This window comes from Megalobrama amblycephala, linkage group LG7, assembly GCF_018812025.1.
Source record: "Megalobrama amblycephala isolate DHTTF-2021 linkage group LG7, ASM1881202v1, whole genome shotgun sequence".
In the NCBI taxonomy this organism is placed as follows: domain Eukaryota; kingdom Metazoa; phylum Chordata; class Actinopteri; order Cypriniformes; family Xenocyprididae; genus Megalobrama; species Megalobrama amblycephala.
This window is the reverse complement of record NC_063050.1, coordinates 18,469,410-18,496,124: the sequence shown is the minus strand read 5'-3', so window position 1 is coordinate 18,496,124 and position 26,715 is coordinate 18,469,410. Positions and strand designations below refer to the sequence as shown.

Here is a 26,715-nt window from a genome sequence, read left to right as displayed (position 1 = left end):
ATTAATCGCGATTAATCTTTTGACAGCCTTAATAGTATTACTATTCAATATTGTGTATTCAATATTGTATATAGTATTCAATAATATATATATTATTTGTGTTCAGCAGAAGAAATAAATTCATACAGGTTTGGAACAACATGAGGGTGAGTAAATGATGACTGAATTTTCATTTTTGGGTGAACTATATCCCTTTAACCTATAATGGTACTTGGTATTCATACTCATATACTTTATATAGTATTAGCGTAACACCAAAATATATGTTTATTCATATATTCATATATGATATTAGGTCAGTAGGGCCCACACATTATGTAACCTAAAGGGACTTTCGCTATACACAGCAAAATATAAAACAGAACATAATTGGCCTCGTTATTTTTTCCTCAGCATGTATTCTGACAAGTCCCGCCCTTGACCTGAAGCTTGTTTGCTTTGGTTGCCACGGCTATATGAACGACTTCTTAACTGTCCAATCACGATTGGCTTTGATGCCATTCCGACCAATCCGATTGGTTAGTAGATGGAGACTTGACGCGTTAGAGGCGGGACTTGTCGGAGCCTCCATCACTTCCTGTACCGCAGCCTGTAAACCTCTACGCTTCCTTCTGGAGTTCATTACACACAGAGGACCCGGCACTTCATTAAATTAACTTCTGCGAATATATTTATATCACACTATTTATTTGTTTATCAAGTGTGAACTCAGCAGCTCAGAATGGAGACATCTGGGAACTCGAGTAAGAAGCAGAAACTGAGTAACGCGCCTGAGAGCTGGGTGAGTAACCTTAGCGACTGTTTATTGAGGGATATTTTACATTGCTAATATAGTACAGTTACAGTGCCACACCTCGTGCTATGAATATGATGTTTTTGAATATGATGAATCTGACCACACTGTTTTAATTCATTATATAACGAAATCCAGAATAATCGTGCTCGTAATGGAGGACTTCGGCTGTGATAAATGCACGAAAAAGATTCATATATTCATTTTATTTGTGCATATAGTGTATCTTAAAACCTAGTGAGCTTTCTACAACATTTCTGGGAATCACATGCACGGGTATCATAACTTTTTGGACATGTACTATAATAGTAACATGGCCTCTTAGACATGTACTATAGTAGTCTTTAGAGTATCATGTAAATACCATGGTACACAGGTATTTACATGATGCAGTACAACGTTATATGTCAATTATAGTATTTTTTAAGCATTTATGCATCATAAGCATGTGCCATATGTATAAATATCATCGGCCATTGGTAAAAAATTGGCTTTTTTTTGGACATGGTACCATAATACTACAAATTTACATATTTTATAATATTAACACAACACCAAGAGACATGTTCATTCATTATATACAGAGGTGTAAAGAGTACCTAAAAACCATACTTGAGTAAAAGTACAGATACCTTACATTGAAAATGACTCCATTACAAGTTACAAGTCACCAATTCCAATACGACTTGAGTAAAAGTCTTAAAGTATCTGATTTTAACAGTACTGAAGTATTTTACTCATGCTGAATGTAGGCTCAGAGATGCACTAGTCCTGAGAGACATGCCAGTGAAAATAAGAAACAATTGATTTGTAAGATGAGAAATCAAGTTTATTTCTAAAATCAAAATAAAACTGAACACCTCAATGTTGCAACAAATCAAGGTCAAAACAACAACCTTTTAAACGTCTACAAACTCTCAAGTCTGAGTTGAGCTCAAGTGTACAGAAAGGCCATAAGTAAACCAATATCCTTCAAAACGGTCTTGTCAATATAGCGGATAAATAAAACAATGTTAAGTAAATTTAAATAGTCAAAGTGTACTGTATGTGCTGGTTTGAGCCTCATCACCAGATGCAGTCATTTCCTCATCTAATAAATCAAACACCTGCGATCAGCAACTACCTGCTAATGCACTCACATTCACGTAAAGTAGCTTTGTTGACAAGTTTTGGGGGAATAAAGGCAAAATGCACAAGTTACAGTACCTTCAATGCCCTTAGATGGCGATATCGCTTCTTTATATCAGAAACAAACTGCTGCAGAAAAAGTTAGGTGCCATGAAAAATGTAATTTGTAATTGCATTACTCATCACAAATGTAGTGGAGTAAAAAGTACATTTACTTGCTCAAAAATGTAGTCAAGTAGAGAGTAAAAGTTGCCAATATCTTTGATATTCAGTACAACTATAAAGTAGCCAAAAAGATACTTAAGTACAGTAACTAATTACATTTACTCAAGTACTTTACACCTCTGATTATATACAATGAACAACAATGCACAAATAAACAATGACACAATGAATAAAGAATACAGTACAACAAATTTTAAGTGCTCCAGCACTAAGGTATATATCCACATACCATGTAATTACCATATGATACAGCCAACGTCGTTCTTGAAGTGTTTCACTTAAGTCAATCAAACAGGAGGCCTTTGTTACAGATGAGACCGATGAAATGAATCTGATTATGCAATCTGTACAGGGCATGCAAAGAGCCACCAATGTGACATATCAAGCCCATCATGTGAGCCGAAACAAGCGTGGACAAGTAGTCGGCACTAGAGGAGGATTTCGAGGATGCACAGTGTGGCTTACAGGTATAACATGAATGACGTGATTTCATCTTCATTGTTGTGTCCAAAATGTTCAGTAAATATCAAATATATTCAAGACCTCTCTGTTCTGCATCCTCAGGTTTGTCTGGTGCGGGTAAAACGACGGTCAGCATGGCTCTGGAGGAGTACCTGGTGTGTCATGGCATCCCCTGCTACACTATGGATGGAGATAACATCAGGCAGGGCCTCAATAAGAATCTGGGCTTCAGCCCTGAAGACCGCGAGGAGAACATTCGGCGTATCGCGGAGGTGGCAAAACTGTTTGCTGATGCTGGGCTCGTGTGTATCGCCAGCTTCATTTCCCCATACAGCAGGGTGAGAAACATACAGAGCTGTGTGTATGTGTGTATAGTAATATGAAATAATATAGAATTGTTAAAAAATTAGAACAGTTTATCGAACCTGTTTTATGTTTTGTTTAAGGCTACAATTTGGTGCAAGTTATTTGCAAAGCTTGTAATGTAAATCAATGAGATTTTTGTTGCAGCATAACAGACAACTTAAATAAAATGCATATAAATATCAGTTGTCACTTCAAATTTTCTGGTGTATCTCACTAAAATGATATTTAAATTTATAATTTTATGATCAAAGCTCTGTAGTTTTAATTTGTGGGTGGTGAAATATATAATGCAAAGCAATACAATGATAATTGAGAGATGTACAAGATGTACAAATTCCTCATAAAACCTGTTGTATCATCTTTCATACATTTTAACATGTTTTTTCTAAAAGGTTAGGTATGGATGATCAAGTAAACCCAAGTTGCTTTAGTCCAGTAAATGTTCTTCTTGATATAAAAGTTATTCTTACATTTACTCTTTAAAATCTTTAAAGATTTCACAGCAAAAAAACATTTATCATGACCTGGAAGGGGATGTCTTTAGAATTATACTAAATGTCTTTTACTTACTAAAATATATAAACTATCAATCAATCAATCAGACAACAGAAGGCATGTAGTAGATTGTGTAAATCTAAAACAGTTTTTTCAGCAAAGTTTGGATCATTTTGGTAATTTATAGGCCTTAGAAATGAGAAATTTTAGGGTAAATTTTTTTTTTCTTTTTTCTGGTATATCCCCAGGACCGCCTGAATGCAAGGAAGATCCATGAAGCTGCTGGCCTTCCATTCTTTGAGGTGTTTGTAGATGCTCCTCTGGATGTGTGTGAGCAGAGAGATGTGAAGGGGCTCTATAAGAGGGCTAGAGCTGGAGAAATCACAGGTAAGACAATCATGGTTTTTTTTGGCATATCCAACTCAAATCATTTTACTTTTTTGGTAGTTTTCTGCAAATCTTTACATGAAATTCAATGGTTTCTATTCAGAGTCAAAGCACATAGACATACATATTTCATCTCAGTTGCTGTCACCAGATGGCTATTTTGAATATATAATGTTGTACAAAATATGTGTGTCCAAATACACATATTTTCACCAATTTTTTTTGCTGTACAAAAAATGGCAAACTATTTATTGGTCTTTTAATGGTCTTAACCATTTTAATCACAAATCACTGGTAAGGAAATGAGCAAGAATTGCAGAAATACTGTAGATAAAGTAACTTAACTAAAGCCGAGTTCAGACTGCACGATTTTAGCCCCGATTTTGGCTCGCCGACAGGTTTTGAGAAATCGCCGACAAATGCCCGAAATCACAGGCAAATCGGTGCTCGTTCACGCGAGTGACAATCACGCAGTGTGAATGAGCAAAGACGTGATCTGAGAGAATCGCCGACGAGTCGCCGACGCCCGTCAGATATTTTGCATGCTAAATATCTGGACCTGTTGGCGATTCAAAATCCTGCAGTGTGAAAAGTGTTCTGACTGAAAACTACATCGGCGATGACCGACAGCCAATGAGAGAGCAAGATACAGAGCAGCGGAGAGTTCGGGGAGAAGATATAGACCAAAATATCAGCAAGCATGGCTTCGTTTCAGATAAACATTACAATTTTATCATACAGAAGCAAAGCACAAACATTTGCTTGACCATCAACAGCAGCACATTGAAAAGTTATGTATTTTGCTCCAACTGTCGTTGCAGAACACACAATCCTTGTTCTTCGCGTCTCCCCAAACATTTCCTTCTCCATATTCTTCTTTTCTTTATGTTGTTTTCGCTGCAAATCAGCGCACAGGCAATTCGTATTTCAAGCTTCTTGCGGGCTACTATTTTTAATAATAATCCCACCGTGTGTCTCAATCAGCTCCCTAGCTAGTTCAGCAGTCAGGGCACTGATCAGGGTATCAGCCACATTCACTTTCATTATATACTGATTCACGACCTAGGGAGCTAGGGAGCTGATTGAGACACAGGGCCAGTCTCACGTGAGAACTCTGGTCTTGCGCGCGTTGTTTCCTTGTCATGTCTCGCGTGTGTTTGGTTGTGAAACATAGTTTGCGTGCCAGACAGAGTTGTCGGCGATTCTTCCTATTGTAAAGTCATGCAGTGTGAAACCTTCTGTCGCCGATCCATCGTGCAGTATGAACATAGCAGCGACTGAATGCTGGCCAAGACAGTCATGCAGTGTGAAAAGAACAGTGACCCGACTACTTTGAAAATCGTGCAGTCTGAACTCGGCATAAGTAACTTAGTAACTTAAATTTCCCAACTTGCAGACAGCTTTTTACAGGAAAAAGAGTCCGTGTTAATGGCCTGAAAAGGTCATGAGTAGTTGAAAAATCTCTCCCAGCTCATTTGTGTTTAATGTGAGACCAAATATTCACTATAGGGTTCAAATCTGAACTCTGACAGGCCAAAACATGAGCCTGATGGACTTGTTCTCGAGCCACTTCTTGGTCGTCTTTGCAAGCAGGAGCATTGTCTTGTTGAAAAATAACATCTGATGATTCCTCGTTAGATAACAACTTTCATTTGTGGGAAGCAAGCCATTCTGCAATATTCTCATGTACTACAAAGCATTAAATGACTTTTCACAATGAAGCAGCTCAACAATACCAGCAGCAAAAAAGGCTCCCCATACATGATTCACTAGAGATGCATTTATTGTGTTATTTCTCAGCAGATTTTCGAATACTTGCTCTGGAGCATCACTGTGCAACTTGTGATTCATCACTTCACACAACTCTGCTGAACAACTCTGAATCAAACTTCTCATATTCTGCAAAAAAAACTACATTCTGTCTTTGATGTTTTTCTGAAACAGCAAAGGCTTTTTAAGTAGTTCACTTGATTAAATTTGGCTAATTTCCTGACCAATAATTTGTGGTTAATTGTGCAAAGATCTTGCAACCTGTTTGTGCAGAAATATGCAAAATTGTGGTCAATTTTGCAAAAATCTGGCAACCTGTTCTGTGCAGAAATATGCAAAATGATTGAGTTAGACAAAACAAGGGCCCTGGGATGTTCGGAGGCACTGAAGGAGGACAAAATGTTTTGTCTGAGAAGAAAAACAGCAGAAAAGCGGTTACTGGATTTTTGCAGAATGATGAAAAAGTGGAGCTTGTTAGTCTTTTTTGGTGTGTGTAACACTTCATCTCGGAAACACAGTTGTGATATCAGCAGTGGTGATACATCACAACCCTCTTGGTTTCCTGTAGAGGCTAGACATCAGCTTCAGATGAATCTTAGAAAGCCTGTTTCTGGTAGGAAATGTAAAGGAGACACTTGACTCGCTCTTGACTGTAACTCTGTGACTCAGTGTTTCCTGTTTTTGTTCAGTTTAATTTTTATTGCTGTGGACCTGCAGACTCAGTAACAGCGAACCATATGAGAGTGATACAGGAAACACTCCTGTGACCTTCTGGACTGATGCAGATCTGAAAATTGCTGACATCACATGATGAAAATGATTGATGTTTATAGCAGGAAGTGTCTTATTCTCATGTGCATAACAAACTTCACTGTTTTCAGTCCTATTGAATGAAAAACTGTTTTCATGAAGTTCATTGCAAGCATGTCAGTTTCTGCTGATGAATGGATTGGGGTTACTCCTGTTGTTGTCCTCAGGGTTCACAGGAATAGACTCAGAGTATGAGAAGCCAGAGGCCCCTGAACTGGTACTAAAGACCGATTCTTGCAGTGTGAATGAGTGCATCCAGCAGCTCCTGGATCTCCTGCAGGAGAGGGTAAGTTCACTCGATTAATTTATGTTAAAGTGAATTCTATGTGAAACTCTCTTTGAGAGTTTGTAATCTAAATGTCTTTGGTTAAAAACTGATTGTTGCAAGGAGTAAAACATCAGAAGTGTTTGGCACATCAATGATACTATATTCTTATATCAACTGGAATACGGCAATATTACAATATTACTGCCACAGTCTGATTTGGCTGATTTATTGCCTGTTTTATTCGGAAATCTGTTGCGTGTATACACCTTATTCACAAAAGCCTCTGAAATTAACATTTTTGTATTTTAAAACTTTATTTTATTCATGTGACGCAGAGCTGCTTTTCAGCATCATTGCTCCAGTCTTCAGTGTCACATGATCCTTCAGAAATCATTCTAATATGTTGATTTGCTGTTTTAAGAAACATTTATTATTTTTATTGTTCTTACAATTGTTGAAAACATTTGTGCTGCTTAATATTTTTGGTGGAAATTATGATAATTTTTTCAGGATTCTTTGAATAGAAAGTTCAATGAACAGCATTTATTTGCATGTATTACATTTATTTATTACATTTTTAAAAGCATTTATTAAATAGAAATGTTCTGTAACATTATAAATGTCTTATCACTGTCACTTTTGAGCAATTTAATGCTTCCTTGATGAATAAAAATATTAATTTATCTTTTTTTTTTAAACAAAAAACTTAATATTAAGCAGCACAACTGTTTTCAACATTGATAATAATAATAAAAATGTTTCTTGATCAGCAAATCATCATATTAGAATACAGTGTGACACTGTAGAATGAAGTAATGATGCTGAAAATTCAGCTTTGTATCACTGGGAAAAATAACTTTTTTAAATTTATTAAAATAGAAAACTCTACGGAAGAGGATTAGGGCCAAGCAATAATAAAAAAATAAAACCATCTCGAGAAAAGTCGATAAAATGTTGAGAATAAACTCGTTAAATTACGAGAAAAAAACTAGTTAAATTTCGAGAAAAAAGTCGAGATAAAATGTTGAGAATAAACTCGTTAAATTACGTGGAAAAAAACTTGTTAAATTATGAGAACAAATTCGATAAATTATGAGAAAAAAGTTGTTAAATTACGAATTAGTTCTCATAATTTAATGACTTTTTTCTCGTAATTTAATGACTTTATTCTCATAATTTAATGAGTTTATTTTCAACATTTTATCTCGACTTTTTTCTCGAAATTTAACGACATTTTTCTCATAATTTAACAAATTTGTTATTGTAATTTAACGACTTTTTTCTCGTAATTTAATGACTTTATTCTCAACATTTTATCTCGACTTTTTTCTCGAAATTTGAGTTTTTTCTCGTAATTTAATGACATTTTTCTCATAATTTAACGAATTTGTTCTCGTAATTTAACGACTTTTTTCTCATAATTTAATGATTTTATTCTCAACATTTTATCTCGACTTTTTTTTAAACTCGTTAAATTACGAGAAAAAAAATAGTTAAATTTCGAGAAAAAAGTCGAGATAAAATGTTGAGAATAAACTTGTTAAATTACGTGAAAAAAAACTTGTTAAATTATGAGAACAAATTCGTTAAATTATGAGAAAAAAGTTGTTAAATTACGAATTTGTTCTCATAATTTAATGACTTTTTTCTCGTAATTTAATGACTTTATTCTCATAATTTAATGACTTTATTCTCAACATTTTATCTTGACTTTTTTCTCGAAATTTAACGACATTTTTCTCATAATTTAACGAATTTGTTATCGTAATTTAACGACTTTTTTCTCGTAATTTAATGACTTTATTCTCAATATTTTATCTCGACTTTTTTCTCGAAATATGAGTTTTTTCTCGTAATTTAATGAGTTTATTCTCAACATTTTATTTCAACTTATTTCTTAATTTAACGATTTTTTTCTCAAAATTTAATGACATTTTTCTCATAATTTAACGAATTTGTTCTCGTAATTTAATGACTTTTTTCTCATAATTTAATGACTTTATCCTCAACATTTTATCTCAACTTTTTTCTCGAAATTTGAGTTTTTTCTCGAAATTTAACAACTTTAATCTCAAGATGGTTTTATATTTTTTATTATTGCTTGGCCCATTATCCTCTTCCGTAGAAAAACAATTAGTTTAAATTGTAATAATATTTCACAATATTACTGTTTTTACTGTATGAAAAATATGCATGCAGCCTTGGTGAGCAGAAGAGACTTCTTTCAAAAACATTAAAAAATGTAATGTTTCCAAAGCTTTGACAGGTACTGTACTTGGATATAAATGACAGTGTTGTCTCTGTGATAATGTCTACATCTTCTATAGGACATAGTGCCTGTGGATGCGTCCTATGAGGTCAAGGAGCTCTACGTGCCTGAGAACAAGCTGGACTTGGCCAAGGCTGATGCAGAGAGTCTTCCAGCAGTGGAGATCACAAAGGTATCTTCACACCGTCACTCAAATTCAGTCAGAAACTTCTTCAGACTGTCTGCAAATCTATTTTGACAGTTGGTCAAAATAGATGAACTTGTTTCATGAATGAACTTGAAACATTGTCTGATCAATATTGGTGTTAAACAATTTAAAACATTTTTTTTTTCAGTTTAAAACCTAACGTCTGTTCTCTGTTGGTGGGTTAGGTGGACATGCAGTGGGTTCAGGTGCTGGCTGAGGGCTGGGCCACTCCTCTGAACGGCTTCATGAGGGAGAGAGAGTTCCTACAGTGTCTTCACTTCAATTGTCTGCTCGATGGTAAACGCAGAATTTAACACTAACACCGTCTTCTCATGGCATACTTTCAGGCATGGATTTTTTTCATATACTGTGTTTTCTGAATGCAACACCAGATGGCGACTTTAGACAGCGCAATGCACTTTTTTTCCTCTGGCCACTATTAAGTTCAGAAGTGATTTTAGAAATCATTCCCTTCATTTCATTGTAATACAAGTTTAATTGACATATAGTTGGATAGTTTGGATATAAAAGTCTGTCATTATTTACTCACTCTCATGCCATTCCAAACCAATAAGACTTTGGTTAATCTTTGAAACACAATTTTAGACATTTTGGTAGCACTTTTTTACAGTCCTGTTCCGGTTCATGTACATACTATGTACTTATTATAGTAATTGCAATAACTGGGTAATAACTAGGTTCTAATCCTGAACTTAACCCTAAACTTAACTGTAACCCATGTAGTTACCTTACATTACCCAGTACTTTCTTAGGTAAGTACATGCATGTACATGTACTGTAAAATATTTTTAATGAGACCATGATTCATATGGATTTGTTTTCACAACGCATTTTTGGATTTTTCAAGTTTTGGTTATTTGGACTTTCACTGGAGAGACAGAAACTCCTCAGGAAACTTATGGATTTGGTATTTACAGAATTTTAGTTTTTGGGTGAACTTGATGGACCACCAACATCAGGTGAACAAGAAACTGCTAATAATCTACTAATATTTCAGTGTTTCTAGGTCAAGACAGGCAAACCTCCTGGAAAAGGTGACCTACCACAAAATAAATTGAATTTAAGTGAGGCAATCTGAAGGCTCAGCAAGTGGATTTTAAATATTAATTAGTGGTAGAAATAAAGAATTATTATAATTTTAATGGAGGCTTGGGTTATTTTGATCACATGCTTTCAAGGCCGTTTGGGCTTTTTAGAAACATGATCGTCTGAAATAAAAAGTCGGCACCTCTTTGATTACGAGAACGACAAATGTGTGAATGGCTTTTTAAACCATGATGTGGTTCTCGCATTTATAGAACTGGGTAATTACAGCAATTTCCCACATCAAGCTTGAGTTTCCAAAAAGTGTCAATTTAGTTTTACGGCCTCGTAATGCTCTGCTGTGTGTTTTCTTGCCTAGTATTCAAATTTGTGTTCAAGGTATGCATTCACACTCACACACCTATTAAGATAAAAAATGGGCCTAGTAAACGTTTGACTTTGGATGTGACAGAAATACGGCAAGAGAAAGTCATTATTTGTCCATGCATTACATCATCAGCGTCATTAGACAGGATTACAGAACATCACACCTTGAGTTATTGTTTTGATCCTTACAATACGCTCAATTGGACTCTTGTTGGACCGGGCTGGCGTCTTTATGAATATAACGGACAGATTTGTGCATCTGATAGTTTAATTTGGATTGAGCTGAAATGTGACATTCACAAAGCTCTTTCTTATGGAAAACAGCTGTTATTGCTATGATTTATGTGTGTGTGTGTGTTTTATTCTGAAAATAGATTTTAAAAGCTTCCCGCTCATATTGCTTTAATCAAAGTGTAGGACCTCTTACTTTCTTAGAAACCCAGCACTTTGACATTCAGAGTTCTTTCCCTTATCTCGCCCCATAGATCCTTAACTGTTCCCCTTCAGCCCTTTCAAAGCTGTCAATTTCTCAAAGTCTCGGTGTGTTTGATGTATGTGCCGTGTGTCTGAACTCTGTTTGTAGGTGGGGTTATTAACCTGTCGGTGCCGGTGGTCCTTCCCGTCTCAAGCTCCGACAAGGAGCGTCTGGACGGCAGCACTGCATTCGCGCTGGCCTACGCTGGTCGGAGAGTCGCGATCCTGCGAAACCCAGAGTTCTACGAGCATCGCAAGGAAGAGCGTTGTGCCCGGCAGTGGGGCACCACCTGCAAGGACCATCCATACATCAAGGTCAGGGGTCAAATATGGAGAAACACCTGCATGTTTAGTAGATATAGTGAACACAGTGTCCTAACTAAACAAGAAAGTGGAAGATCTGCGTGATCCAACACAGTAACAACCAGTTAGAGCACATTTGACCATGTGCAAATTCATAAGTCAGCACCATTGCAGGCTTTAGCATATGATTAACTATGACAGCTCTGAAGCAGGAAAGTCTCGAGAGAAGCCAGGTTTTCACGGTATATTTTCTGTTGATATGAAAAATTGTGTAGATTTAGCAATATAGCGAGTGTATTACGATGTTATGATGAACTATATGTCTTTCTCCACTGACGTTCTGAGTTGTTCAAAGCGTTTGTAAGGATATTGATTGTTAGAAGGCAGCTGTCTGACTCTCAGATGAAGAACAGGAACATGGTTTGTGTAACATTAGCAACACATTATTAGCTGTTTGATAACGTAGTCAAGCAAAAGGCTAATCATATTAATTCATATTAATTAATGACAGAACCGTCGCAAATGCTGTGCCAAGTGTGCGAGCGCATAGGGGCTCGTGCCAAAGTAAAGTGACAGCTGACTTGAAGTAAAGCCAATGAAGTTCATGTTGTTGTCCTTCGAAAAATTGTAATACTATAAAACATAGCTAAAACAATATTGCTCTGAGCGTGTGACTGTGACTGTGATTCGTGTGCATATTCAGTCAGTGTGTCCTCGCACGTTAAGTTCTGAGAGAGTTTTATTCAGTCCATTATAAATTCTGGAATGGATCAAACCTTAGATATTAGCCTACTTGATAAGTTCAAGTAAATACGCTGGAAATCTGCGCTCATTCAATGATGTGCATGTATTTCATGTGCGGAGAAGGCACGGGCGCCTGCAGGATTTCATCTTTCATCTGTTTTTTTTAAATCTGATAACTCCAAAAAGCAACGAAATTGTCAAACATCCATTTAGCACATGTTCATGGAGGAAAACGGCTGCTTGTTCTCTCGATACTGTCTGTTTTCCTGAGAAATCGCTTCAGGTGATTCAGTGAGAGAGCAGTCCAAACGAATGCAAAATTCAGACCATTTTGCAAAGGAGTTTTACCAATTCATAATTTAAAACACAATTTAAGCGTCAGAAAATGAGCAGTTCAGTTGCACAGCTGTTAAACTGAATATACGAAGCGAAGCAATATTTTTTTCTTAAATATCTACAACACAAACAACAAATTGCTCGTCACTACAGCAACAGTAGACTCTCCGAGCTGGCGTGAGCAAGTGGAGGCGGGGCTAATTTGCATATTCATTGATCCGTGTATATTAAAGGTGCTCTAAGCGATCCTGGGCGGAGTAACTTCCTGTTGACGTTCGAAGTGTTGTCAAACAAAACAGAGGCTAGCTAGACCCTCCCTCCTCCTCCTCCTCCCCTCCCCTCCGTGCTTCCTGAAACAGTCATGAACGCGCATTTAAAATCATTCTTGTCGGTTATTGGCTGGAGCATGTTTATTATGATTCGTGGTCCAGGCTGCACCAGTTTGTTTTTGTTGCCGTTTTCGGCGCTTGTGGCGACTACAGAGACCACGTTTTTTACAGTGTGTTCAGGGGACAGGCAGCTAGCGGATAGTGAGGAGATGTTTGCTGTATGAGGCAAGGGTGTAGAGTTACATTCAAGCTATTTTAAGGCATGAAGAAATTTTTTTCACTTGAATTTTTTTTAAATATGTCATTTTGGTGATCAAAGATGAGTTTTAAGGGATAAAATAATTGACTACAGGGGGACTTTAAATGTATTCTTTGTTCATGCTATGTCATAATTACTGAAATTAATAGATGAAAACACGGTTGTTCACCTCAGAGCTCTTCACATCCTTAGAATTATGCATGTCTGTGGCAACACTATAATTGCCAAAATGTACCGGTAATTTGAGTAATAAGTAGACAGAGCCACAAAACATGCTTATTATGTTTTTATTAATAATTGTATAGTTTTTTTAGCGGGACATTAGATGGTTATTGTAACTCTGATAGCTACTTTAAACTGCATTGTATGTCGTTTGTTTGTTTTCACATTGATCTTTTATTATTAATACATTAACAGTAGTCAGTTATAGGAATTATTACACATAAATATTACAATATAACCGCTAATTTTGGACCAATGAGATCATTGGGCGGGGCTTTTCTGTATAACACCACAAAATGTAAACCTAACCACAGCTTAGATGCTGGTTTAGGATAAAGTTGTTGATAAAATATTTCTATCATCTTATGTAAGCAGTTGGAAATGATTAACATTCCCCTTTATCTAATTTTTGTTGTCAGCTCCCTCCCTATTCTTTCTTTTCTGACTCACAAACCACCTGGAAAGTCCCGATTGTGAATGAGAGCACTGTTTAGACTACTTACATGTTAATATGAAAGCAGAATCACAGTGATTCAGCAGCATGATCCGTTAACGCATCACTTTTCACCTGTCTGGCACTGGGCACCCTTTATGGGAACACTGTCACTATTGGTTCTTTGCTATTTAGTAATGTTCATGAGCAAATATTGTTGCTCTCGCTTGGGCACAGATCTGAATTTGATCAGAAACTCACTCTTAACTGTTGCTTTACTGAAATTATAGCTCAAGACTAAAGTTTCCTCCTGATTAGTGATAAAAGTAGTGAAAAAATGGGCTTAAAGAACATTTAAGAAGAGAAGAGTTTTTCAGGGCTATTTGCTCTGAAATAAAATTTCGTTTTGTTCTGCAATTGTATTTAAAAGAGCGGATTTTCCACTTAAAGGGATAGTTCACCCAGAAATGAAAATTACCCCATGATTTACTCATCCTCAAGCCATCCTAGGTGTATATGATGGGCGTCTGGCAGAAGTTTAAAAAGTTTTAAATATGTATATTTTTCTTACAAAAATCCATCGCTTCGCTTCAGAAGGCCTTTATTACCCCCCTGGAGCCGTATGGATTATTTTTATGATGGCAAAACATGCCCCCCATTAACTACCATTATAAAGCTTGGGAGAAGCAGGATATTTTTAAATATATCTCCGATTGTGTTCATCTAAAAGAAAAAAAGTCATAATCACCTAGGATGGCTTAAATCATAGGTAATTTCCATTTTATGGCGAACTATCCCTATATCTAGCAAGAAACAGCTGACCTGATGTTTAATTGGCCCCTGTGCGGTCGTATTGCCAAGCTTTCCTTGGACTGCACTCTGACAGAAGACAGAGCCACGGTGCCCTCTCAGTAGGTCTGTGGAAACAGGGTCTCACTCTCTCTCTCATCTTTGTTCAGTCCTCGCTTTAGTAATCTCTTTATTCCTTGACCTCCTTCATTTCACACATGTGTTTTAGTTGGATTTCTCGCCCTGCGTTCTATCCAAACAGTGTTTAGGCAAGTGGCGCTCTCCTCCCCTCCTTTCCCCTCACCTTCCTCTTACAAATCTCGCAGAGTAAATACTGAACAATTGTTTCCATCTGTAAGTAGGGATTGTGGGCTTAGGTGGACTTTAATGGCTCCGCTCTGCTCCAGCTCGCACTAATGGGCGCCAACGGAGAGCTTTCGGACTCTGGAATGGCCCCGTCTGTCTGCTCGCCTACGGTCACAAATAAACCCATCCCCAGACCAAAGAAAGAAATTGCACATAGTGAAGTTTCTAGCAATCAGCTTTCTTTTTATTTACTGTATTCTTCACTCAGTGGCATTCTCTTAATGAATTTTAAACTTATCGCAGTCCATGAAAAATATATAAATATATATAATGTATGTGTGGATGCTCGTTTATATATATTTTTACATGTAATATTTAATAATCTTTTTAAAATGGTAATCATTCAATAATTGAATTTCCATTTTTTTGTTCTATACTTTATGATGCTCTCATGCCTAAATTCATGTGTAGCATTTTAAACTTTATTTTATTTCTAGTTTAGTTTATTTTACATTTTTATAGCTTAGAATTTCAGTATCGTATTTCATATAACCATATCATCCCGAATTTTAATATTGTTGCATCCCTAGAAAAGTATTTACACTTTAGTTCCTTTCAGAAGTTCAGTTAAAGCTCAAGTTCTAACTACCACCATGCCTGTTTTCATTTTACATGATCATTAATATCACTTAAGCTGAAAAAAAAACCCTAAAACAAACGAGTCTGAACTTCTGTTTGATTAATATTGTACCAGAGTGCCCAAAATAGGAACATTTGGTCTTAAGAATGTGGAATATGTGGAAAGTAAGTGAAACTGTGATAAAATATGATAAGTTCATGGAATAGTTCATCTCATTACTTACCCATGTCTGGTGTGTATGTTAAACTCCCTCTGCTGAAGCGCGTCAATCAGCGTGGCTGTAAAACCGGCCTTCATTATGTATGGTAAATACTCTTTTCCTGTTTATTTCGCCTGTCAGTCTGACAGCTGAGTCCACATTGGGAGATTTGGTATGGGGGGATGTTAACCAGACTTGAGAGCATTAACTTAATTACATTATCTATGTTTTTCCCCTCATTGAACGGGGTGCAGTGCTCAACCGGTGCTCAATTATTTTCTATGACATCTAATAGAGTTGATTTACTATATAGATGTGATGTAGTGCCAACAGATCGCTCACTGTTTTGCTCACAGTTTTTCCATCGCCAGCCTTTGCAACATAAATTAAATAAACGGCTGCTACTGTTGCTATACTGCGGCCAGGAAATGACAGCTGCACATGCATTCAGTCTTCAAATGCAAACGCAGTACAGCTTATGAAGCATTTTATTAAAATTCACCGCTTTCAGACCTCTCCAAGTTTGCTTAATATGATCACATGCTTGCACGTGAAGCTCTTGAGCCACCAGTGCTGCTGTCAAGTCAAATCAATAGATGAAAGTCTGTGGGGTTGTGAAATGGTATTCTCCATCCTAGCGGGCCGAATCTCCTCAGCGTACTTTACTGCTTTTTAACTCTGGCCAAGTTAGAGGCTCAACCAATGCCAGCGAAGACCTCCTGAAGGTAAAATATTAGTAAAAGCAGCCGAGAGTTCTAGCCTGATTTGATATGGTGGTCCCTATAAAGAGGGATTTTAAGTCAATTATTGTTTGGAAATTCAAGCTAATCAACCAGGGTCTGTTGAGTCCCAAATTTGGGAATAACTAAGATTGTCAATAAGTTTCCAGGTTGCTACAATTAGCATTAGACCTAGCTGGGTTAACAACATTTGCAAGGTTCATACCATGAAATCTTTTAAATGAATAGTTTTGTTTGATTTTGTATATTTTCCCATTTTCAGAAAGTGCCCCCAACTGTGGTTGCCAATTCCAAACAGATTCTTCTTCTTAGTGGGCATTTTGTGGCCAGAATATGCTACAATGTGGACCAGAGTTTAAACAATAGTCATGTTCTTGCATGGATCATTTAGCTTTCAGAATCTGGAGGGATTCTTATGTTCCTCAAACTTCACAAAGAAACAAAGAGAGTACAATTGTGGCTGTTTGTCCAACAACATTGTACAGATGTGGTTGGAAGTTCATTCCTGGTGGTCTCTCCTATGGCAGATGGTGATGGAGAGTGGAGATTGGCTGGTCGGAGGTGATCTCCAGGTGCTGGATCGGATCTACTGGAACGACGGGCTGGATGGTTACAGGCTCACACCAACTGAACTCAAGCAGAAGTTTAAAGAGATGAACGCAGGTATGGAACAACACTCAGGAGTTGGTTCTTTTGAGCTAATTTTGACTAGTCTGTTGGGTGTCGCGAGTCGCCTTGCCCTCAAACACGCGCATTCATTTTCTTAAATCGATTACATTAGTTTTAATGCAAACAACTCTTACGAATAAACAAGTCTTTATGGAGTTTAATTGTATTGTCATAGACTTGCATTGCTCTGTATATTAATTTTGCTGCATTACATTGATAATTATGGCAAGTAAAGAGACATTAACACTCTTCTCTCATTTTTAGATGCCGTCTTTGCCTTCCAACTGCGAAATCCAGTGCATAATGGCCACGCGCTGCTCATGCAGGACACACAGCGACGTCTAATTGAACGTGGCTACCGCCGACCCGTGCTTCTGCTACACCCGCTGGGAGGCTGGACCAAAGATGATGACGTACCACTGGCCTGGCGTATGAAACAGCATGCAGCTGTGCTGGAGGAGGGGCTGCTTGACCCCAAATCCACCATTGTGGCCATTTTCCCCTCACCGATGATGTACGCCGGCCCCACAGAGGTTAGTGTGAAATGAAAAGGGACCAAGAACAGACACCTGAGGCTTAACATTAAAACAATAATGTACGGTCAGCTGGTCATTATCATTTTTTCAGTTTTCTTGCCTTAAATGGAGACACTTGATCATCTAGTCTTCTATCAAAGATTTTATGCTCACCATATATATTACTATATACTGAAATCCCCCAAGACCATTTTTACTACAGTTGGTAGCTACTTGATTTGATTTGAGATCTTCCTCAATATGAAAATCTTGGCTACTTTAGGAATTGCTTGACATATGCGGTGTTTTAAAGAGAAAGACACTCTATCAAATGTGCTTTGTGCAAGAATGATAAATAAAACGGCGTTTGAAGCCAATGAACTGTTGTATGGAAAGTTAGTGGCGAGGAAACTTGCGCAAGGCGCATTCCATCTCGAATAGTCTGGCGTACACTGGATTTCTGATCAGTTCCACCTAACCTGTGCTGGAGGCTGAAGACAACAGGGACAGTCTCATCTTGTGGGCATCACGTGTCTCTGGATTTTCCAGTAGGAATTGATTTGTGTCTCCTTATGTGGCTCTAAACAGAACCAAACTGTTTAGAGGACAGTAGTGTCCCTCTACGATCCATACATACACACACACACACACACACACACACACACACATAACGAGGACAAACGGGCAGCTTTTTTCTAACAAAAATTGTTGCTGGTGTAGTGTTCCATGGCTATTTTGAAGTCTGTTGTTCTTTAATCATGTGGCTGGGGACATTAAAACTTTTATTGGGAGCAGACAGAGTCTGTAAGACTAAAGCAGCCCACAGGAAGCAGTCGTTCGCCTCGTTGAGTTATGAGGAGGAAGTAGGGGACATGCTGGCTCAATAGAAAAGAATTAGCTTAGGTGGTGTAGGCCAATTCTAATCATGTGTCTATAATAAGAGATGTTTTCATTTATCTCAAAATTATATGTTTTGACAGATTTTTAAATTGTCCCTATCTCTGTGTCATTGAACAGAATTTGCATTTGGTTTACATTATCATTGCACTCCCAAATTTAAGCATTGGATTGTTCATCAAAAAATGAAATGTTTCATCATTTACTCACCCTCATGTTGTTCCAAACCTTTGTTCTTTCATGTACAACATAAAAGAAGTTTAGCACAGATTGTCCCAGATGTTTTTTTTCTGTAGCTATCTGTTCGACTTTCCAAGTTTATCTAAAAACATACAGCGGTTTTGTAAAAGACCAAAATTGAAATTAGATGCTGAAAATCTTCCTGTTGTAGGCACTCTCAAATCACATTCACATGCATTTGGCTACAAGACATGCAAGAATCAGTTGACGTCAAACCTGTTTTGTTGCGGCGTATTTAAATGTACACAAATGTGAATGACATTTGAGAGCTATGGCAGAGGGGAAGATTTTAAGTTAATTATTTAAATTTTGACCTCTTTCTCAAACAAAAATATTGTATGGTTTCAGAAGACTTAGAACATGGTGTACAAGTCGTATGGAGTTATTTTATGATATTTTATGATGCTTGTTTTGTCTTTTTGTATATCAACAACCCCAGTCCCCATTCACTTTCATTGTTCACACTGCTGCAGTAGCGTAAACTGGTTGAACTAACACTGTAATTGATTAGTTTTAAAGTGAAAATAGAATAAATTTGAACTGTTTCCAACAGGTCCAGTGGCACTGCAGGGCCCGAATGGTGGCCGGGGCCAACTTTTACATAGTGGGCCGTGACCCCGCAGGAATGCCTCACCCAGACACAGGTAAAGACCTCTATGAGCCCTCCCACGGAGCTAAAGTTCTCACCATGGCCCCTGGACTCATATCGCTGGAAATTGTGCCTTTCAAAGTGGCAGCCTACAATAAAGTCAAGAAGGCCATGGATTTTTATGATCCCAAAAAGTAAGTTTATATCTTTTTTTCCCCCTTTTATTTTGCTTTCCTTTTTGTAATATCAAAGTAACTTCACAAAATGAGTAAGACAAGTGTCTTTAAGGATCAAATTTGATCAAATTCGAGACTTGGACATATTGATAGTGGCGGTAAACTGAAACTAGGAATTTGCTTTATATACATGTTTAAACAGTCTATCATTGCATATCTTGAGTTAAAGTTCCCTCCATGTCAGGCTTACTCGATTCTTAACTGTGTTGCCAAGAATAACAGGAAATGTTTTGTTGTTGTGTGCTTTTACCAAATTCTATGGCTTTGCTCTGTTCTTTGAAGTCATTTAGAAGTGGAGATCTGCCATTATTCCTCTGGCGCTGTGCAAATGCTGTGGAAGATGACTAACGAAAATCATGCATTTTCACGGCGTCTCGTCTTGCAATTAATAGTGCCCACCGCTATCGAGTTAACAGCCCTTTCAGTCGTCGCTGATGAAGAACATGCAGCATGTCAACATGCAGCAAAACAGACTGGAAGAACTGGGGACTTTAATGTTGAATGATCTTTATGCATATGCACATCTCACAAGGAGAGGAGTAGCTAAACCAAATAAATGAAAATTGTATCAGTTACTCACCCTCAGGTCATTCCAAAACCATATGTGACTTTTTTTTTCCATGGAAAAACAGCAGCAACAACAAAAAAAGATCTTTAAAAAGATCTTTCATCTGTCAAGTTCCATAAACATAAAAAAAAAAAAAAAGTAAAAATATTCCATACAGATGGCACTGAATATTCAATTGGAATGCTAAAAAATATAAAAATATTAACATTCGTAATTCCTTATTCAATCTATGGAAAAGAGCAGTTTGGATATTCTGTAAAACATCATCTTTCATACAAGAAATAAAGTCATACGGGTTTGGAATGACAAGTTTTTTGGGCTGTTTCGCTGTCTATACGTCACGTGCCGTAATTATAATTATCCTTATTATGATTAGGTATTCAGATATGTAAAGTCAAGTGTCATAGTGAGGCTGGAGGTTACTAGCATCACTTCCCTCCTCCATCCCAGCAATCGTTTGGAGGGGGTTGGGGTGGCAGACTCACACTCCATCTGAGTTTCAAAGAGCCCCGCTTGGCGCCTTAGTAAATTTATGGCGTTCCGTCTGCTCCTTGAGCAGGGTGTTGGGCCTGGCCAAATTTGAGTCGAATATGGATGCTGAGCCTAATTGCCAGCCATCCCCCTTAAAGTCCTCATCTAAAATGGCTCAAATCAGTCCAAGCTGTTTCTCATTTAAATGCATATTAACGGTTCTCTACGGAGTCAGGGTTTATGTGTTCCACCCCTTCACCCCATTGAAGTGACTACCAGGTGGAATGGTGATAATATTCCATAAACCATCACTTGTGGCTCCATCCAATGGTAGGATGCATCAGATTTGCATCTTACTATTGGGGGATTGCTAAGGTGTTCTGGATTCTTGCTAGGGCAGTTGCTATGGAATTTTGTGTGGTTACTAGTGTGTTGCCAGCCGGCAGCTGAGGTGTTCTGGATGCTTGTTAGGGCATTGCTAGGGTGTTTTAGGTGGTTACTAGTGCGTTTCTATGTGGCTTTATATACTGAATACTTGCTAAGTTATTGCTAGCCAGTTGCTAGGGTGTTCTGGGTGGTGACTAGGATGTTCCTAAGAGGTTGCCAGGGTGTTCTGGATGTTTGTTGGGACGCTGGTTGCTAGTGTTCTGGGATTTATAGGTGACTGAGCATCAGAGGTTGCGTTAGACTTTAACATTGTCCGTCATTTTGACGGACAGGGTCGTAAAAATTCCGTCATAATCTATTACTACCCGTCATTTTAATTTTCATATTTTAATTATAATAACACATTTAATTGCTTTTATTTTTGTTCACAAATAAAAGCAATTAAATGTGTTATTATAACATTTGAACAAAAATAAAAGCAATTAAATGTGTTATTATAATTAAAATATGAAAATTAAAATGACGGGTAATTCACACGTGAAATTTCTCTGTACTGTACTATAGGCTACGATGGTAGCTATTAAAGAAAACGTAGTTTCATATTTATGCTTAAATAGTCCTATGTTATATTTTAAATTCATCTATTTGATTATGAAAAGTTAACAGCATGAGTAAGATGCATCATAAGATGCGCAATATATCGGGAGACATGGAGAGGGTCAGACATGATTTTAAACACTTCATTAAGTTTTATTTTGTAGAAAGCCCTTCTTTAAAGTGAATTTCGTTTTGTAAAAATTGTATCTTAATTTTAATCAATGTTTCATTAACCAATTGCCTGGATGTAATAAATAAGAAGCAAATATACCAGACAATATAATCATGACATGGAGGCGCGGGCGCGATCACTGGCTCGTGAACTGGAACGCGTCAGCTAAATGAACCGAAACTCAGCGGCTGCTTGCCTCACAGACATGAGAAATATATCTACAGAAAGCTTTAAATACCTACTTTAACGAAAACGAATTAATTCAAAACGAAAAGAAATAGGCTGCTCTGATTATGTAGACTAAACCGAATGAAGTGCATTCTCTCTCTAGCGCATCCATGAGGAGATGATGAGAGTCAATATCAACTTCATCTTTGCAGCCGACACTGATTCAGAAAACATTACTTTATTAATAAACAACTAAAATGTCTCCTTGCTGTTTTGCGCATGCATGAGACCAATATCGATTCCTAAATCACAATCGATCTCTTGGTAGGCTATATGCTGTTTTCAGTTGATGATTAAACAGTGCATTGTGCGCCTCCCATCCCATTGTGTTGCTTTTGATATGGAACAAAAGTCTCAGATTTCAAATTCTGTCCATTTCATTAAGAAATTCAAGCAATAAATACCGTTTTGGCGCTCTTTAATGTGGCGTGATAGAGAGTTGTAGCTTCTGGGTACTCGCCTGTGCGTTATCAGTATCAAACGCATAGCAAAAGATTCCTACCAGTTTTATTTTTGTTCTGGATCCAGTGCTCTGCTGCTACATTGGAGCGCACTCGCCACCAACTGGACAGGGGTGGGAATTACAGTTACAATTTACAGTAGATCACCCTGAGTGTAATCTGTCACCGTGACGGACGGCCTTCAGATTTTTCCGTCATTGATAAAAAAATTCCGTCAATGACGGAAAATTTTCGGTTAACGCGACCTCTGCTGAGCATTTACATTTTTTTTTTAAAGGGGAACTATTATGCCCCGTTTTACGATGTAAAATAAGTCTCTGATGTCTCCAGAATGTGTATGTGAAGTTTTAGCTCAAAATACCCCACAGATAATTTTTATAGGATGTTAAAATCGCCACTTTTTGGGGGGTGAGCAAAAAAATGCCATTTTTTTGTGTGTCCCTTTAAATGCAATTGAGTTGCTGCTCCGGGTCCCCTTTCAAGAAGAGGACGGAGCTTAAAGAGTGCCTGCAACAACAAAACAGAACAATCTCATGCACTGTCAGTAATGGTGTTCAGTTCGAACCGTAGTCAGACAATGATGCCTACAGAGCCAGAGAATATATGCTGCATGGAGATGGAGCAGGTATAATTTAGTTTAATTACGGTTATAATTTTTTTTTTTTGTCATCTTGCTTTTATCCACTATTAGTACAAGCCTGTTGTAGCAGACCCCATCCGAATGATGGCCAAAACTTTACTGATGAGTTTTATGAAGTTTATTGTACTTCACACAAAAGATGAAGCGTCCGTTTTCACTCCAGAAAATCACTGTAAGAGCTGAATACACAGTACAAGAAGCGCGCATTAAGGTCTTATAAACTCTAATATATTTTAAAATGTAATTTATTCCTGTGATGGCAAAGCTGATCCCATTTAAAAACCGCTGCTTCATTTCCACAATTCAGCATTTCATATTATAAGCCCATATGAAATGCTTCACTTGTCTAGATAAAGAAAGCCTGAATGACACCATTAAATGAACGTGATTACAGCAGGGAAAGCGCAGTGCAACGGTGCATGTTTATAAATTCATTGTGCTGTGTGAATTTGTTTTCATAAGGTCTGCGTCTTAATTGAAGAACAACTAATCCGTAACAAATAAACCCTATCCTTAGGAGCCGTTCAGGATTGTATTTAGACTAGCGTTCGAGTTTTATTCGTGCTGTTGGAGACTAATTAGCTCTATTTATCAGACATTTTGCACACTGTTTATTTTCGAAGCATTTGTTTAAATGAAAATGTGTAGCCGAGAGTTTGGATTTAATGACATTGGTCTGAAGTTTAGATTTCTGTTTCTTGCTAATTTATTTTTGTCTAGAAGAAAAGTCAGCCTGTTTACCTCGTCGTCTTTGCACCGTTGAAAGGAATTATGTGGCTTGAAGAGCCACTTGAGAGAACATATTTTATCATAGAGCTCTTTTCAGAGTATAATACATCGTTCCCTCCAGAGCGAAATGTCCCGAACAAAGGAGCAGTGTACAACACCTAGTTATTATCTCTGACGCAAACCCCGAGATTATGTTTCTTTTGCTTGTTCTTATCACTTTGGGTACCACACTGTCCCTTTTCCGTGCACATCTTAAAATTCCCTCCGCCGTCTCGTTTTACCCAGACACCAGGACTATGACTTCATCTCAGGAACCCGCATGAGGAGGATGGCTCGAGAGGGCCAGAACCCCCCTGAAGGCTTCATGGCACCCAAAGCCTGGAACGTTCTCAAGGAATACTACCAGTCTTTGGAGAAGGCCTAAGCCGTTTTCCAGGTACGCAGAGAGAGAGGAGGAAGCAATTCTGTTACAGAGGGACGAGGAGGTGAACGTGGTTTGTACAAAAACAAAACAAAAAACACAAACATTGGGACCACCCAAAGGACTTCTTGAACTGTTTTGGATGTTGTTCCACATTAAATCACTGTTTCATGGTTCTGAGTCTTATGGCAGCATTTTTATATGTTCGGTTTAAAAAAAAAGAATGCGAGTTAGCTTGTGAAAGGTACACAATACTGTAAATATAGAAAACTAAACTGTTTTATTAGTAAACTATGCCATCTATGTTCTTGTACACTCCCTAGAATTCATAATCTCTGTTACAATTGGATGAAAGATGACATGTAATTTGAAAATTGCCCTACTTGCCTTAAAGATCATAAGCTTTTATTGAAACTGTTACATTTACTGCATTGTTCTGGCTTTAATTCACATTAAACTCTATCAACAGCATTTATGGCATATTGTCAAGTACAGCAGAAAATCATTTCCTTGTGTGTTTTTTTAACAGCAAAAATAGAGGTTGCAAAGTCAGTAAAGCTAATAAGTTCTGCACAATATGTTCTAATATATAAAAAAAAGACTGTTTGCATAGAGAAATATCAAAACAAAAGAGAAAATGTATCAGATTTTTATCTGCAAAAGTGACAATTTTTACAGTGCAATTAATGTACATATAAATATATAAGTGCAAAAATACAAGTATGCTAATGTAAACCTGTTTTTTGCTTTGAAAAATAAAACAAGTTGAAATTATTTTGTGGTAATCAACATTATGCTACAAATGCTGTCAAAAGAGCTTGGTGTATTGAGCAAGGGACAATCCTTTAAGCCAAAATGTGTGCCTGGATGTGACGTATACGGTTGGTTGTGTGCATCCCTCTTTTAGGCATTGTTTTTAGAAAAATCTGTCGTTTATTCAATGGTCTGAAAATATTTGTGGTGACAACAGTATATTCTCTGTGTACATTTTGGCAACGTTTTGTTCTGAAATCTGGACAGTTGTTTCTTGCTTGCAAAGCGGTTAAACATAAAATCCACATATTTAAATCTGTGAGATTTGTCCTTTTGAAGTTACTGGCATAACTTTAATAGAATTTCTTTAGTCTGTAACATTTCTAACCATGGTGTTTTGATATTTCTTTGTTTGAATGTAGTTTTTTTTTTTTTTTTTTTTTTTTTTGTTAAACAAAATGATTTAGCTTTTGTCTTAGGTATAGGTGCATTTTTTTTTTGTAGTATTTATTTTGAAACCTTTTTGTTGTGTGTTTATTGTATTAGAATAGAAAGGATCATAGTCTTCAGTTTACAATTCATAGTTGTCCTGATTATTTTTTAACAGTATTGTCCTTCTTTACTCAGTGTTTTTAATAAAGCATTCCACCCAAAAAAAAAAGATCAACCTAATTGTGATTAAAAGTCTTATTAATTAAAAAATTAAAAGTCTGCACTCTCACACAAAATGCACATCAAAGACTACATTAATCCAAATGTAATTTTCGTTTCAAATGCTCTTCGTCCAGACTAGCATTTCAAGCATTTTCCAAAAGTTTTTCATCCACACTGAAATGTCAAAAAATGCTTAAATCAACTTTACTGCACACGTGAAAAAAGTGATAACTCGGATGATACCGAGACCGGACACTCAATTGCCACTCCATGTTTGGTCTAAAATGCAATTTCCCTCATGTTTTGCCAGAGGACAGCAGTTGCGAGTAAATTTTCTGCCATCTTTACATGACTGTACAATCTTCATATTACAAAGGAAAACGGATCTTTAGCAACACTGTGAAAGCCCTGATATACTCACGGCAAACTCTAAACTTTCGAAAGAAGTGTGAAATATGTGACCACCAATATACTGTAAGCGAACATCCTGACGCCGCCCACACTGCTGAGAGTAGTGTTTAGATGAATATGTAAATATTTAAACAAAACAAACACAAACGATGATCGCGTAAACGATTGGCTGATGTTTTTAAGGCCCTACCTCGAGCACAGATGATGTATATTAATATTATTCCTTTCAGTGCACCTAATAAATAGTCTTTTATCAGTTAGTAAAGACAGTTTCAAGTAATATTGCAAAAATGTATAAAACAAAACATTCTCTTTAGCACCTTTAAGAAAGCATTTGATCATAGCGAGTGATGCTGGTAATGCTGTTTGTGGAGTTGTTTAATCCTCTGATGAGATCTTGAGAGATTTAATGTCTTTTTCATCTAAGGCTGTGGCTGTGGCTTCAGTGATTCTGCTTGTTAATAGCAGGTGTTCATCACTAATGCTCAGTCATCTCTTAGTTATTTCATTAACTTTAACTTTGCTTTAGTATTACTTTAACTCTCTGTAGAGAGGGACCATACTGTATGTACTCTGAGCAGAGTTTTAACTCTGGGGATTTTGCTTTGTACTAGTATAAACGTAGATACCTATTGGTACAGTATGCATCACATGACTAAACATGCATCATGGTTTTCGAATGCCTCCGTTTTCACAGTCCACACTGCAACTC

The 26,715-nt window shown here is 37.1% G+C and overlaps 1 protein-coding gene across 1 annotated transcript; it reads left to right on the top strand.

Moving 5' to 3' along the window:
• Positions 1 to 553: 553 nt before the first annotated feature.
• On the top strand, positions 554 to 25,599 carry papss1 (3'-phosphoadenosine 5'-phosphosulfate synthase 1). The gene is made up of 12 exons (XM_048196310.1): positions 554 to 781; positions 2,499 to 2,613; positions 2,711 to 2,946; positions 3,718 to 3,856; positions 6,604 to 6,722; positions 9,032 to 9,145; positions 9,346 to 9,457; positions 11,175 to 11,380; positions 16,893 to 17,028; positions 17,299 to 17,567; positions 19,240 to 19,469; positions 24,050 to 25,599. The coding sequence occupies exons 1-12, from the start codon at positions 722 to 724 to the stop codon at positions 24,186 to 24,188; spliced, it is 1,875 nt and encodes a 624-aa protein (XP_048052267.1). The 5' UTR covers positions 554 to 721; the 3' UTR covers positions 24,189 to 25,599.
• The last annotated feature ends 1,116 nt before the right edge of the window (positions 25,600 to 26,715 follow it).